The 15,029-nt window shown below is 41.1% G+C and overlaps 1 protein-coding gene across 2 annotated transcripts in view; it reads left to right on the forward strand.

Annotated features, from left to right (window-relative positions):
- Nucleotides 1-15,029, forward strand: part of srgap3 (SLIT-ROBO Rho GTPase activating protein 3) — a 122,919-nt gene that overhangs the window by 72,407 nt on the left and 35,483 nt on the right. For both annotated transcript variants that reach the window (XM_072684569.1, XM_072684570.1), the window contains exons 5-7: nt 5,204-5,389; nt 10,068-10,196; nt 13,883-14,104. In XM_072684569.1, the coding sequence (XP_072540670.1) occupies nt 5,204-5,389; nt 10,068-10,196; nt 13,883-14,104 (537 nt within the window). The remainder of the gene's footprint in view (nt 1-5,203; nt 5,390-10,067; nt 10,197-13,882; nt 14,105-15,029) is intronic.

The raw sequence follows: 15,029 nt of genomic DNA on the forward strand, positions 1-15,029 counted from the left end.
TACTGGAATGATGTCAGTAGATGTAGTATTGTATATGGTTGAGAATAAACTATAGAACATGATAGAGAGTGTTTTAGCACAAATTGTAGAGTGTATTGTTGCAGGCACAAGCCGAAAGTGAGCGCCATAGATCATTACAGCCCAGCCAACATATCCCTGTCTGGCTCACATGGGTGGAACGTGGATAGGTGGGGTCCAGGTGGGCATGGGCTCTGAGTTAGTTTGTATAGCCACTTTTACTGGGGCTCCTGTGGCTTTCCATTGTTACAGCTTATCTTAATCTCACACGGGTCTCATCTAGGTCCCATATGCAGTGTACAAACCAGATGGATCCCAGGGTTAACCCTTCCTGGTCCTGTCACTGACCCTAGTAGGAATTCATATATCGGGCCAACATGGAGCTCGAAGACAAACATTTCTGCTTCCCAGTTTGGCTACCCATACAGACCCACCACAGACATGTTAGCTATGAAAATAAACCACAGAAGCCCTAAATATTCCAAATTCTACAGGCTCACCTTTTGTGGACGGATACTGAACTGCCAGAAGTGTCAAAGTATGAAGTTCAGCCAGAGACCTTATAAATGAGGAGCCGGACACTGGTGTGAAAGGGAGTTTGTTGTTGTAACGCTCAATATGGCGTCAAGTCCCACCCTTCATCAAAAAGAGCCAGTCAACTTGCAGGTTACACTACGAGCAAAGGAGGGTCCATGTGAGAGGTTTCTACCCATTCATAGAAATGATTGTTTGATTGCTGTCGATGCATCAGCAGAGTGGGACAGTCCTGGTGTGCAAAAGCCATGCTGTTATCTCAAATATCTGCACGATTGATAAACAAGAAATTTGTGATTCGTTGATATGACAAAGGGTTCATTATTTATCAGCTCAGCACAATTCTCTACTATTCTCTAATATATTAAATATTTAAAAACAATGAGGTTTCTAGATTACAGTCATATGTCATCATAAATAAATAAAAACAACTCAAATACTTCTAATTGATCAATTATTAAAATAAAAAATTTAACAAATATTCTTGCTGGCATGGGTTTGATTGATCAGTCAGATGTCTGCTGGTTGAATTATATTTTGGGAATAAGACATAAGAGGGCGGAGAGAGACTGCAGTCCCCCTGCTGCAGTACAGCCAATTACTCTGCCTGCTTGATGCTACTACAAAGACGAGAGAAAATAACAGCAGTGTTTTATCCAGTGCTGCATGCACCACCTTCAGCTGTGAGGAAGTTGTGTAGTTGCACCCACTTGCCTGTTCGTCATGAGCAACAGTGATTTCGCCTTTGTAAAGTGGGAAAAGACTGATTACTGATTATTCATAAGAGATATTAACATTTCAACACTGTAATTGAAATGTTGAAGAGACGTATCTCCCCAGGCCTAAACTGTGCAAGCATGTCCACTTATATAAAGGACAGAAGTAATAATAAGAGTTATTTCACTGTCAACTATTTCTGTACTTGGTTTGTTGGCAGTTTAAAGGGTTAAACTGACATTCAGAACAGTTCATGTATGTAGTCAATAATGAATGCTACACTTTATTATGGAAAACTGATTTTAGGAGCTTTGCCTCATAAGGCCATGGTTTTTACCCACGTATAGCATGAAATGTAATGTATTGTCAAAAATGTATCAAGGTTATTGTAATCTTGTCTGCCAGTCTTGCCCCCATGTTAGGGGTGGTCTATTTTGAAGGTGTTGTCGATGTCCTGTTTTCAAAGTCAAACAGCTTGAAGCTATCATTAGACTGCAGACCCTGAACGTCCTCAGCATGCCTGTAAATGAGATTCTATTGCTGGAGGGCTTTCGACCATGCCTCTCCAACTAGCTTAAATTTTCTTTCTTTTTTCTTTTTCTTTTTCTTTTTCTTTTTCTTTCTCTTTCTTTCTTCCTTTTTTATTATTTCTTTCTTTCACTGTTATTTAGTTCTTTCTTTTCTTACTATAGAAATGAGTTGATGGTTGACAGCTCTGGGATGAGTGAAATGGTAACCTAGTTTCTCTCCCATGCTGGAGTGTGTGTGTGTGTGTGTGTGTGTGTGTGTGTGTGCATGTAGAAAGACTTCTGTGAACCCCTCCAACTAGGGCACAGCTTTATGTTTTCCTGTCGTATTATATTTATTCATGATTTGTGACTGCCTGCACATCAAAAGATGAATGTGATTATAAGAATTTGGCTTTTATTCCTGTTGGTAAAATTCAGGCTTCTTTTTTTTTGCACAGGGTTGCAGATCTATGTTCCAGAAACCAGCACACCATAAAAGAGCCAGCTGTTAGCTTTCATAAAAATTGTGCAGCGCCGGCCATTAAGCTGCACCATAAAGTGAAATTTAGATGCTTCTTGGCAGCTGTCTCAGAAGATTGTAGAGATGTTTGAAAATCTTGCTGCGTGATCCTTATCAGTTAATTGCAAGCATCACGCTGGTGTGTTAAAAGCAAGCATTCTTATTCCCACTTTAATGACGATGCATCTGAATCGCCATTTAGCATTACACTGACCCCTGGATCCTGCTTGTAACACCATCTACAGCTGGCACACAGCCTTGCATGACAGTCACCAGTGTCAAGGGAGCAGTCTGCAGCAGTGTGCTTTAATAAGCTCCTCACATCTGTGTGCTTTTACTAGACTGAGGTAAAGGGCTAGTGAGCAGTATCTACGCTAACACCCTGCTCATCCTCTTCCCTAATGAGCTGCAGGAAGCAGCTTTTTCCAGCAGGCGATGAGAACCCGGATGCAGCAGACAGCTTTAATGACCGGGATTTGCAGAGCTTGTTTAAAGAGGTGCTTTAGTGCTTGTGTGTCATATTAAGACATATTAGCCTGTACTGGAGATCATCTCCTTTAGGTATACTCCACCTATTAGCATCATACAAACTGCCTTAATCACCACAAACATGCCTGAAAACTCGTTCCTAAGCAAGTAACTCTAATGAGACTTGATTATTTTAGCATTTTTAGCACTTTATGATATGCTGTTATTTTTTTTTTTTGAGCTGGCAACAGCAGAATCAAACATAGGTCAAAATGTATTTAATAATTAATAATAATGCCTTTCACACAGAGTGCAAAACTGCACAAATTTTCCACTTGTCAGCTCCGTTGTCATGGTTGGTGTGGTGGCAGAACAGCCCATCTTGTTCATAGCAGAACACAAAAGCTTATTTGACAAGCAACACACGAGCATAAGGCTTGGAAATGACGTTAGCCATGTTTTTTGGTTTGTCTAGTTACATCTTAGTCTGTTCATGTCCCTAAAGAACTGCAGACTACAGCTTCCCTTGCTAAGGCGCGCTCATGTGGAGGAGGGAAATTAAAGAGAGCAACAGCAGACATTTACATTACATTTACATTTACAGCATTGAGCAGACGCTCTTATCCAGAGCGACTTACAAGGTTACTCGTATTACAGAGGTGGGCCAATGTAGTGTTAGGAGTCTTGCCCAAGGACTCTTATTGGTGTAGCACAGCATAGTCACCCAGACCGGGAATCGAACTCTGGTCTCCCACATGGTGTTGTTGTAACGCAATGATAGGTGGTGGTGTTATCTGTTGCGCCACACCAACCACCAACGGACAGAGAGCAAAGAAAAAGAAAGAGTGGTAATTTGAGAGCTATGGAGCTTCTAGCCCCATTTACAGAACACAGAAGCCAAAAGATGTCCATGCGTCCACACTTGGTGTGAATAGGTGTTCAGTCGACTACAATCGTCAACCAAATTAGTTGGCAACTGTGCGAGCCTGCATGAGCAGTCAAAGTCTTGTGATTCAGTTAGTGAATTCATTGTTCAATTTAGATCTTTGAATCTTCTTGCTGTACAAGAGCCATAATAGTATAGGCCAGTGGCACTTACAGAGCCCTCTTGCAGAAAGCTGGGATGGACTAAGGCTTGTTTCAACTTGTAAGCTAATTACAAAGCCTTTGATGAGCTGAGGAGGTAGGTGAGTTAGAGCAGATTAAACTCTACAAAGTGTAGTGTTGTTGATGTCTAGGCCCAGACAGGGTCATACCTAGTCTAGAACCTCATCAGCTTCCCAATGATCTCTCCTTTATTCACAGGCCTAATGCATCTTGACTTAACATTGCTGTTTCTGTGAAGGTCGTGACCTGAGAACTGACTTCCGGTTCTCCTGGCTCTGCCAGTTTCAACTATGCTATGCATATTCAATGAATGACCTGCCCGTGGAGTACTGATGGAATGCTGATCATCATCATGATCATCATCATCATCTTTACCTGAACCTTATGCAGCTCTTCAGCAAGGAAGTTACTCATACAATGTTCTTCATTTAAAGGCAAACAGTGTCTGACTGCAGAGCGTGATCTTTCCCGCAGGAAGAGGATAAGCCCCTTTCAGCAGAAATGAGTGGTCTGATCCGTTTGTTTTTACAGTCTAAATAGACAAGAAATTCAATATAATATTCGATGTAATATACTTTTTGTTGAATTGCAGTCATCATCTCTGGTTTGCCAGGTTTGCTTTGCCAGTTTTGAAGCGGTTGAAGGCAGTGAAGGGAAGCTTAGACTTGTTAGCATCACTCATCCTAAATTAACCCTGACTCATAGAATTGTGCACAGAGTTACATTTCCATTTGATTTACATTCTCTTCTGTCCAGGAAAGGCTTTCTACTAGATATCAGAGCACTGCTGTAGACTATCTCCAAAGTTAACTGGGACTTCTAAGAGTGAAGGGGAACTTCTGTGCTGAATGTGCTGAATGTGGCATCAGTGCACAGATCTCACCCCCAGAGACGGTGCTCTGGATTTGATTCAACAACAGCAATGAACAGGGAGGGAGTGTGTGTGCACATATGTCGCTGAATCTCTGAGCAAATTGACTCTATTGTTCATTCATCATCGCCACCCTTGAAAACCGCTCTCTCTGTCCTGTGAGGGGGGACAGCTGTGCCCCCTAAATTGTTCTCATGTACAACCACACATCAAATACGCTAACCATAGAACAGATTCAGCGATTCTGGGACTGTATGTAGTGGTGAACTGAAGTAGCTCTGGTAGTGTTTTTGGTTAATTGTTCTGAAAATGAGTAATATAGTAATCTTAATCATTTAATAGAATTAATACAGACTGCCCTAAACGAGACATTTCTACCAGTATGCTTTCACCTTCAAAAATAAATCAGGCCTTAAATGACTGTTTGTCCCCATGTTGCCTCCTTTCTGCCCCCTGTAGGTGATGAAGACATATCACATGTATCACACAGAAAGCATCAGTGCTGAGAGCAAACTGAAAGATGCTGAGAAACAGGAGGAGAAGCAGTTCAGCAAGTCCGGAGACCTGAACGTCAACCTGCTGCGGCACGAAGAACGGGCCCAGCGCCGCAGCTCTGTCCGAAAGATCGAGAAGATGAAGGAGAAGGTGGGGGTATCTTCCTTTATGAATGAACTCCATGCTGTTTGAGCCATGGCTTGGAGTATGTCCAGCATTATGTCTTGTTCACATGTAGGGTGCCTGAAGACATGGAGAAAATTCAGGAGCAAACTCTTACGATCCCACAATGCACCACAATAGGTAGCATAAATGTGAGGTACCCTAGCTGACACCAAATATATGCAGTACCACTGATGTATGCAGTGGAATATGATGGCTGTCACAGAGATGAACAAACCTGTGTTATGTTAGTGGACAAAAAGGAGTATTTTAAATCCTGGCTTCTGTTCCTTGTAAGGTGGTATAAAACTGTAATTAATATGGCATATTTGAATAATGAGATTTCGGGACGTGGAACTGACATGAACCACAAAAATTGTTGTCTGCTCCTTCAAAAGTTGTAAAACAAGCCAAATCCAAACCCCAAAACTGTAACACAAGACAAAAATGTACAACCTAGCCTTTTTTAGCTAAAGTATCAATGTGGTAAAAAACAACATCCATAATATGGGAGAATATGATGTTCTTGATACATGGAGTTTGTTTTCTGAGATCGTCTTTTTTAAATCACCTCAAGCAAACCAGGCCTCATCACTGCAGCTTTTCCTGTGCCAGTGTCTGCAGAAGGTTAGCTAGTATTCATATGAAGCAAAATCCAGGTATCCGTGGTAGGCTACATGTTAACCCTTGCAGACCGACTTTACCATCTCTTCAGCTGGTAAACCAGTCCACCATAAAATAATCTGTCAAAACATAGAGTTTTAAATGGGTGTGCAAAACACATCAGGGCAACCAAAGTCACTGACTTCGACTATTTAAACATAAAATAACAATTAAAAATACAGAATAAATGCATTCTGCAGAACCTTTCAAGCAAATATAGCGTGACAGGTCGGTTAAGTTGCTTTTATACGTTGTTGAATGTTTGATAAATGCATCAAAATTCAATAATAATTACAATAAATAGTTCTGCTGCTGCCCAATTTATATTTACAAATTACATTCACTATAATAGAAAGTGAACTCCAACTATACACCGATTAGCCACAACTTCATCACACCTGCCTAATATTGAGTAGGTCTCCCTTGTGCTGCCACAACAGATCTGACCATTCGAAACATGGATTCCACGAGACCTCTAAAGGCATCCTGTGGTATCTGGCATCATAACATTAGCAGCAGATCTTTTATGTCCTGTAAGTTGTGAGATGGGGTCACCATGGATTGCATTAATGAGCCTTAGCTGCCCATAACCATGTCTTAGGTTCAGTGGTGGTCCTTTCTTGAACCACTTTTGGTAGGTACTGACCACTGCATACCAGAAAACCCTACAATACTTGCCTGCTGTTTTGCTGTTTATGTTCTGACCCAGTCATCTGACCATCACAAATAGGCCCTTGTCAAAGTGTCTCAGATCTTTATGCTTGACCATTGTTTCTGCTTTTAACACATCACCTTCAAGAACTGACCGTTCACTTGACAGATACTACAGTAGATGCAGATCCTCAGTTCTTTTCAGTTCACCTGTCAGTGGTGCTAGTGCTATGGCTGATCGGTGCATATAGAACTAAAATCATCCATTTTATTAAATGCAACTCATTTCTCAGTGTAGGCAGTAAAGGTCGAGGGACTGTTTCCAACATATGGCTAGTGTTGCTTTTTGATTTAGTTTGTGTGTGAAGAATGCACTATGAGTCTCAAGGTCACATTTATCCCAGGACTGTTTTACAGTGACTCCCCAGGACGCCCATTTGTCAGCTCGTTGATCCTTCCGTCCACAATGTTTATGGCCGCTACAGTGGGTGACACGTGGCAGCCATTCCTTCAGCAAAGTGCGTCTGACTTGCATCCACCACCTCTGATAACTGCTGTCTCCTCGCCAGGCCCTGAGGGTCTCGGCCAGCACAGCTCGATTAGGCCCGATAAAAGGGCTCATAACACTGAGAGTGTTGAGTGTAGTTTATATGAAAGGCAGTGGCCATCCAAACTTCCTGGAGCCCTCATGCCTGACCACACACACACACAGACACACACACCAAAATGCCCTATTTCGGGTGAGTGCCCTCAAGTGTATAACATTGCCAGCGAGACCATGACTTTAATTCATGCTAATTCACAGTAAAGCTTCTCTCCCCAGCATTCCAAGTGCCTAATGCATAATGCGCTTAAGACGTTACTGTATAGGAGGCTTTCGCCAGAGTGATTTTTCATGTAAATGAAATTCTGTGTTCTTGTAAGCCAGGCGGGTGCATCATGCGGTAAGCAAGGGCTGCCGGCAGGCCAATATACACCACCCACACCCCCCCTTTCCCCCCCTTACGCTGCAATGCGTGGAGATGCTGGCAGGAAAGCCGCTCAGGCGCACGCTATTTATAACCGTCGTAGCCATGGATGCTCTCTGCTCACCCTGTGCATGCCTGACCCGATTCTGCAAGCTTGCACACTCCTCAAAGAGCCAGCCGAGACTGAGCCACACTAATCCTTAACTTACTCATTTGCAAATGCCATAATAATTAGCAGAAGCGGTGAGCAACTCTTCCTCATATGCTACCTTTGATCAAATGGACATGTGAGAATATGTTTAGCAAAGAATTACATGTAGAAACATGCGTTTCTGTGATCAAAAATGATGAGGATTTACTTTACAGGTATTTGTTGTACATCACTGAAGTATTTTGTTTGTTATTATTATTTTGTTGAAGTGGTCAGGTGGTCTGGGTTATTAATGCCATTAAAGCAACTGTCAGCTTTTGAGCACTGATTCTGTTTGATGAAACATTCAACACAGCCCAGCTGGAGCACCTGTCAGATGAGGCCCAGTCTGTGTGTGCAGTTCTACATAGAATACTCTAAAGCCCTGTGTGCAACATAGTGAATGTTTACAAAAGGTTTTAGTGTAAACTGATGATAATGGTAATAATTATAATAATAATAATAACACATGTTAATTTTTATGATGCATTTCACTTAGTTTGACTCAGTAGAGAAGTAAAATCCTATACAGATAAACCACCATGGTCTAAATGAAGTTAAAAACAGTGGGAGAAAATTAGCCTGGATACACAAGACATATGCTAGCCTGAGCAAATATGGTTTCAACAAAGATTGTGTTTGCATTACTTATATTCTCTTAATTATTATTTCTTCATGCTTTCATGGCAGAGCTGAGCAAGACCTTGTAGTCAATGCAGAATTTAACAGCATTCTGGGTCTATGTTGATAGCTGGTATTTTTCTTGTACATGTCTTACACTTATATGCTATGTAATATTATATATAAGGTTGTTCACAGCATTTAGTTGCACAGAAAAAGGATAAGTTTTGCAACTAAGCAACTTTTCTCTCATCAGAAGGAGGCAGGAGGAAGTTCATGGTCATCCAGGCATGCACGCCTCAGTCGTCCATTATGTGCAACTATGTCGCTGAATCTGGCTGAGCTGTCGTGTGTAACTGTGTATCATTAGCATAAAAGTGATTGCCAACATTGTGTTTGTGAATGATATGTAAGTAAAGGGAGAACAGTAGGACACCTAAAACAGCCGTGTGGGAATTTTTCTGTGTTAAGAAAGCTCTACATTTGCATGAATAAATTACTAGATTACTGGTAGTCAGTGGAGAAAGATCTACCCAGGCCAGAGCTTGCCTGTCTAAACCCTGTCTGCTAATGGTATCTTGAGACATCCTGTAGACCACTGAACACTTTAGCTAGCAATGCTTTGTGTATCTTGTGTCATATATCTGAAAATCTGATCATAATCTTTGTCATTAAATCAGGATATATAAATCACATTGGTAGCAGTCTGTGTATGTATATATATATATATATATATATATATATATATATATATATATATATATGTGTGTGTGTGTGTGTGTGTGTGTGTGTGTGTGTTAATAATATATATATATATATATATATATATATATTATTTTTGAATATAATATTGTTGTTGACAACTATACAAAAATCCAATTTAGCATTTTTAAGATAAAAAAAAAAAAATGAAAACCAGAAAGGTTCAAAGTGAAACCCTTGTTACACCCCAACTCTATTCTTACAACCCCCCCATCCAGAACAGGGGAGGAAAAGAAAAGGCGTATTATCATAGAAATGAAAAATAAAAGAAAAATGAATAAACAATGAATAATCACAACTCAAGGAATTTAAAAATAAAGGCTGCAGTTACTTAAGGTTGGCAGATCCCCTTAGACTACTTTCGTTAGGCTTGTCAACAAATGCATGTGTACCATAAATGGGGTGGCTTAAAGTGTGATTGTATTGCCAGTGGTGTAAACATGAATTACACTCTGCAGCTGTAGGGAGAGCCCAGTAGCAAAATACCAATTTTCATGTAATGCTGCTTTAAATGTTTACATTTCTTCATAATGATCATCCAAGTAGATGTAGTCCCAACTTGTACCATGTCAGTGTATTTTTACTTTGCATGAAAAATGAATACTCTGGCATATAAGCATTGACCCCAAATTCCCATGTGGCACATCCCTAAATGCAATGGCTGTGATCTAAGTATCTTAAGGATTTCGGCACAAGACATGATATGGTCGTCTTAACTATGTAGCTGGAACATCTGAAACAGACCTTTAAGTGGTGAAAAGCCCTTTTAGAAGTAATGTTCCTTTCTCTTGCTTTTTCTTCTCTCCTCCAGAGACAAGCCAAGTATTCGGAAAACAAGCTGAAATGCACAAAAGCTCGCAACGACTATTTATTGAACCTGGCAGCCACCAACGCTGTGGTGGCAAAATACTACATCCACGACGTCTCGGATATGATTGATGTGAGTATGCCTCATGAGGCGCATGTTTGTTTGTGTGTTTTAGGTGGGATTTGTGAGTGTTGATTTAACACAGTTGAACTGCAGAGGACTCCGCTCCATCTGTCTTCCATTGGATTGTGGCTGCTGGGTCTCGTTAATGCTGATCTGACTCAGTTATTTCCTCCTAATGTCTGACATTGTCTTCATTTTCATTTTCTCTGGCTCGCAAGTTGTACGGTTTATTGGGGATTTTTCTGTTTCTATAGAAGCTCGCAAACTTTTAAAAACTCGCAGCAGTCTTACAACCCACACAGATATTTATTTCACCTTCACCACCAGTAACCTGGCAACCAGCATCATTGCTTTCTAATGTATATTATTTGTAATCCGGGCCACCTGTTACTGTTAGTTTTGACACTGTTGAGATCATCTTGTCATGAATGCTTCCCCTGTTTCTTACTCAAAACTGTGTGATAACACTGAAGGATTTCCCACGCTGACCCTTTGTGTCTGCTCACTTTTTGCTGTGTGTGCGTGTGGTGTCGGCATTAGTGTGTGTGAGTAGACGACTCCAACCTCCGGGATTTGTGCTGAGAGATGTAGTGTGGCCTTGCATTGCTGTCTGTCACTACTCAACACACTGATCTCCTGAGGCGGCAGTGGAAAACAAACACTCGCACGCGCTTACATTGAAATATGGCTCAGCGTGGCATATTCAGGGCAAAGCTTCCTCCTGGTTGTTTCCTGCTAAAGGCAGAGAAGTGGGGAGGGAATATAGGCCGCAGATGAGCTAGTATAGTACATAGTGCAGGACATGAAACGGTGCATAGCTATTGTAATCAAGCACTACCTCTGCATTGTGTTATCATATAAATTATACATGTACAAGATTACAAGGCAAAGTCTCCACATCAATGAACCTACATACATGTTTCATTCATCGGAGCATGAAAAAAAGAAGAGAGCTCAGAGTCCAGTATGAAATTCTAAGAGGCTGAGTTGAAAGGAGGGTTAGGCCCAGGATCTCAGTCAAGGAGGTCTCTGTGAGGGGGTTCTCAAACCACTAATAGGTGGAGATTGAGCCAATGCTATGCCACAGAGCCCACGTCTGTGCACATAGAAATTCATGTGGCCTCTGTGGTCTCTTCAGGTTGCTATGTATCTCTGCATTTTTCCTTGAGCTGTGTAAAATCTAAAGTCCTAGCTGCCAAATTATCGGTCACAGTAAGGGACAGGCTCGGCTTGGGTGTGTTCTCCTGCTGTAGAAACTGCCCTCCCGGGTTTTGTGGTGAGAGCAGTGGAAAGGTTTTCGTCGAATGATTCTTCCATGAAGGTCATATTTGGGCAGGTGTCGCCGCATAGTAAAACAGTCTGAAGGTCTTTTGCAGTCAAACAGGCATTTTGATTGCCTTTTCCCCACAGTCTTGCAGGCAGAGATCGACGTTTTCTTGGTAGTAGTGACTTCAACTGGCTACCTTTGTATAGTAATCTCGCTATAGCACTGTTTCTGCAGTCTAATGAGTTCCTCCCCAAGTTATTCACCAACTCTCCCAGTAAATTCCTCCAGGGATACTGCAGAGTGATACCCCCCTGCCAGACATGGTGGTCTTCTTTTGTTTTTGTTTTTATGCAGCGCTGGGTCTGCATTGTGGTCCCGATGTGTATAAACAAAGCCAAGAGTCGAAACAGTACTGCAGCAGCCCACACACTCTGAGTTGTTTACTGGGTGCAAATACACTTGGGCTCACTTCATGCTCGTGCCAGATCAACTGAATTGAGGGTGGTTTCTAATTCCGCCAGCTTGGGGAAATGAGGTTGATGGTTCCTCTAGCTCTCTCTTGATCCTGCTCTTTTAAACACCATGCTAACACACTGAAGTGTGACAGTCACTCTGTGTTAAAGTTGCCTTTCATCTTGGAGGCCTGTGATTGGCTGTTGGCCTGCTGCTGGTTCACCCACTTTGTCGTGATTGGTTTTCTCCTGTTCCTGTGGTCTGCCCTGGTGGTGTATTTGATGTGTGCATCGCCTGTAATTCTATGTGAAGTGATGAGAGGGTGCAGGAATTGCTGCTGTTGTAATGTCTCGACTTTTTGTAGAGGTGTTTAGTGTGGACTGTTCCGGGGGTTGTGTTGATTGATGTATTGATTTTAATGCATTGCCTCTCAGTTGGAAACACAGCTGCATGTGAGACACTGTGTTGTGGGGGAAGATGGCAGACAGTATTACAGAGAGATCTACATACAGTCACACGGCCTGACTGACCACAGTACACAAGTGTACATTTGTTTTTTTGCTCTTTACAAATGGTGTCCAACACCTGACAACTACAGATAAATACAATCTGCTGGATGTTTCATGTTGTTTGGAAGGAACCAGTGAAATAGTCAAATACAAAAAAATAAATCTTTGTGGAAATCTGGTTACCGTATACTTAACATTTACCATGCTAAACTATATGGACAAAAGTATTGGGACGCCTGCTTATTCAGTGTTTCTTCCAGAATCAGGGGTATTTAAAACATAGTTCACCCTGCTTTTGTTGGAATAGCTGCCTCTACTGTCCAGGGAAGAATTTCTCCTAGGTTTTGGAGCATTGCTGTGAGGATTTGATTGCATTCAGCGACAAGAGAATTTAATTGCATACAGCAACTCCCCAACTCATCCTGAGTACTGAATGGGGCACCATCATTCCAGAGAACACAGTTGCACTGTTCCACAGTTCCATTAGGCCATGTTGCCAATAGGTTCATGTTTATCTGCTCCTGAGAGTCCTTTTTAATTGGCAGTACTATTTGTATGTGTCTATAGTATATAGTGTATGTATTCTGTTGCGTCCTACCATTTGAGTAGACATTTAGGGCCTGACGTATTAGTTCATATTGATATTCTGGATACTGTTTTGATGCACAAGCTATTTTGTCAAATATAAGATTTGACAAAGATATAAGGACCTACAAGGCTCTCGTTTTTCAGATTGCAAATTCTTTCCAATTCTCTGTGTACTTTGTTCTCTCGTTTCATGTTTGTATAAATGGCGCTGGATAAAAGTGTTTTGCAAACATGTAATGTAAATGTAAGTACACATTAGAAGAGTCTTATAATTATCCAAAACAGCCCCAAAGCCACCTTACCCAGACACCTCCTTGAGCCTAATGGATGAGTGTATGGCTCAATAGAGAGCTAAGTGCCTCCTCTTCATTAAATGACCATATAATGATTCACAGAAACGTTCGCCTCCCTGCAGCATATTTTAAACCCATGCCATGTTCTGCTAAATGAGGTTAGTTTATGCAGATTTTTTTCTCCCTTTTTTTTTTTTTACACAGACTAATTAGGCTGGGTATCCCACTGTGCGTGTCTTCTAAATTTGTGTTCTCATTTTGCTGCAGGTTCAGATCTTTTTCAGATTGTTTTCTCAAATCTTCATACGTGTATTGTTGTCTAAAAAGCTGATGCAACCGCCGCTTCTGTATAAACCTATTGAAGAGCTCTGCTTTTGACACAAATATGCACCAGTTAATAGGAAGTGTGCACCACTCTTCTTTTAAATGGCTCAAATGTCAAAACAAATGATCTTCTGACTCCGAACTGAGATGGATATGATTGCAGCCTGTTGCCATAGAGAAGAGAGAGAAGTGTTATTTAACTCTCACGATGCTTTGCAGCCTGTCAAGAACACCCTCTTCTTTTTCTCTGTCCTCTTTCAGTGCTGTGACCTTGGGTACCATGCTAGCCTGGCGCGCACTTTTAGGACCTATCTCTCAGCTGAGTATAATCTGGAAACTTCTCGCCATGAGGGTCTGGACCTCATCGAGAATGCAGTGGACAACCTGGACTCCCGCAGTGACAAGCACAAGATCATGGACATGTACAACCAGGTGTTCTGCCCGCCCATGCGCTTCGAGTATCTGCCACACATGGGAGATGAGGTGAGGCTGCTGTACATCTGCTCATTAAAACCCATGTACATTATTATCTATCACGCAGTATCCCTGATTACAAACGCTGTTCTGCCTAAACCCCTATGGTGTACTTACATTACCCTCGTGCAGTCTCACAGACCTCACAGTATCTGATCTTTATCATACAATCAACTTATCCCTGCTTTGTCCATAAGCTCAGTCTTTGGTAGTACCTGGTTGCCAGGTCAGCCATTATGTTGTTGTGTTCTTATTCTGTTTAGTGTGTGTGAAATGTCAGTTAATGCTAGTATAAATAAAGGCAAGGTAATTAAGCTATTTATTTTTTTACGTTTGGATTAGTTTAGCACAATGTAGCGCTACGTTATAAAGTGAAAGCTCAACTTTACCTACAGACGTGGAAAAAAATAGACCTCATGAAAATCTTTTTATACAAATTTATATACACATTTAATCTACTTTTGAACAATTTTAAGAGCTTTTATTACTACTTAAAATACCTAAAAGTACAATCAGGTGCAGCACTTCAGCTGCAAATGATTAGAACATGGTTAGAGGGGATTTTGAAGGAAACCGCAGACTTTTTACAGACATAAGATTGGTTTGCTCTTGATTGTTGAAGTTAGTGGTATCACAATAGCAAGATCCAAAGAGCTCTCTGAGGCCACCAGAAAGAAGGTTTTAGATGCATAAGAGTCTGGAAATAGATTCAAAAAAGATCTCAAAACTATATTCAAAATTATTGTGAGGACATTGCTTATTTCTAATTTCTAATTTCTTCTTTTCAATATTGTTGACATGAAGATCAAATGTCCAGATGTTTAAATAAAATTAAATAGACAAAACGTGTGAGTTTATGTGAATTTATACACTAATCATGCTGTGGTACAGAGTCTCATTAACTAAATAGGTAAAACTGTAAAGCTTGTCCAGC

Source organism: Salminus brasiliensis, chromosome 7, assembly GCF_030463535.1.
Source record: "Salminus brasiliensis chromosome 7, fSalBra1.hap2, whole genome shotgun sequence".
NCBI lineage: Eukaryota > Metazoa > Chordata > Actinopteri > Characiformes > Bryconidae > Salminus > Salminus brasiliensis.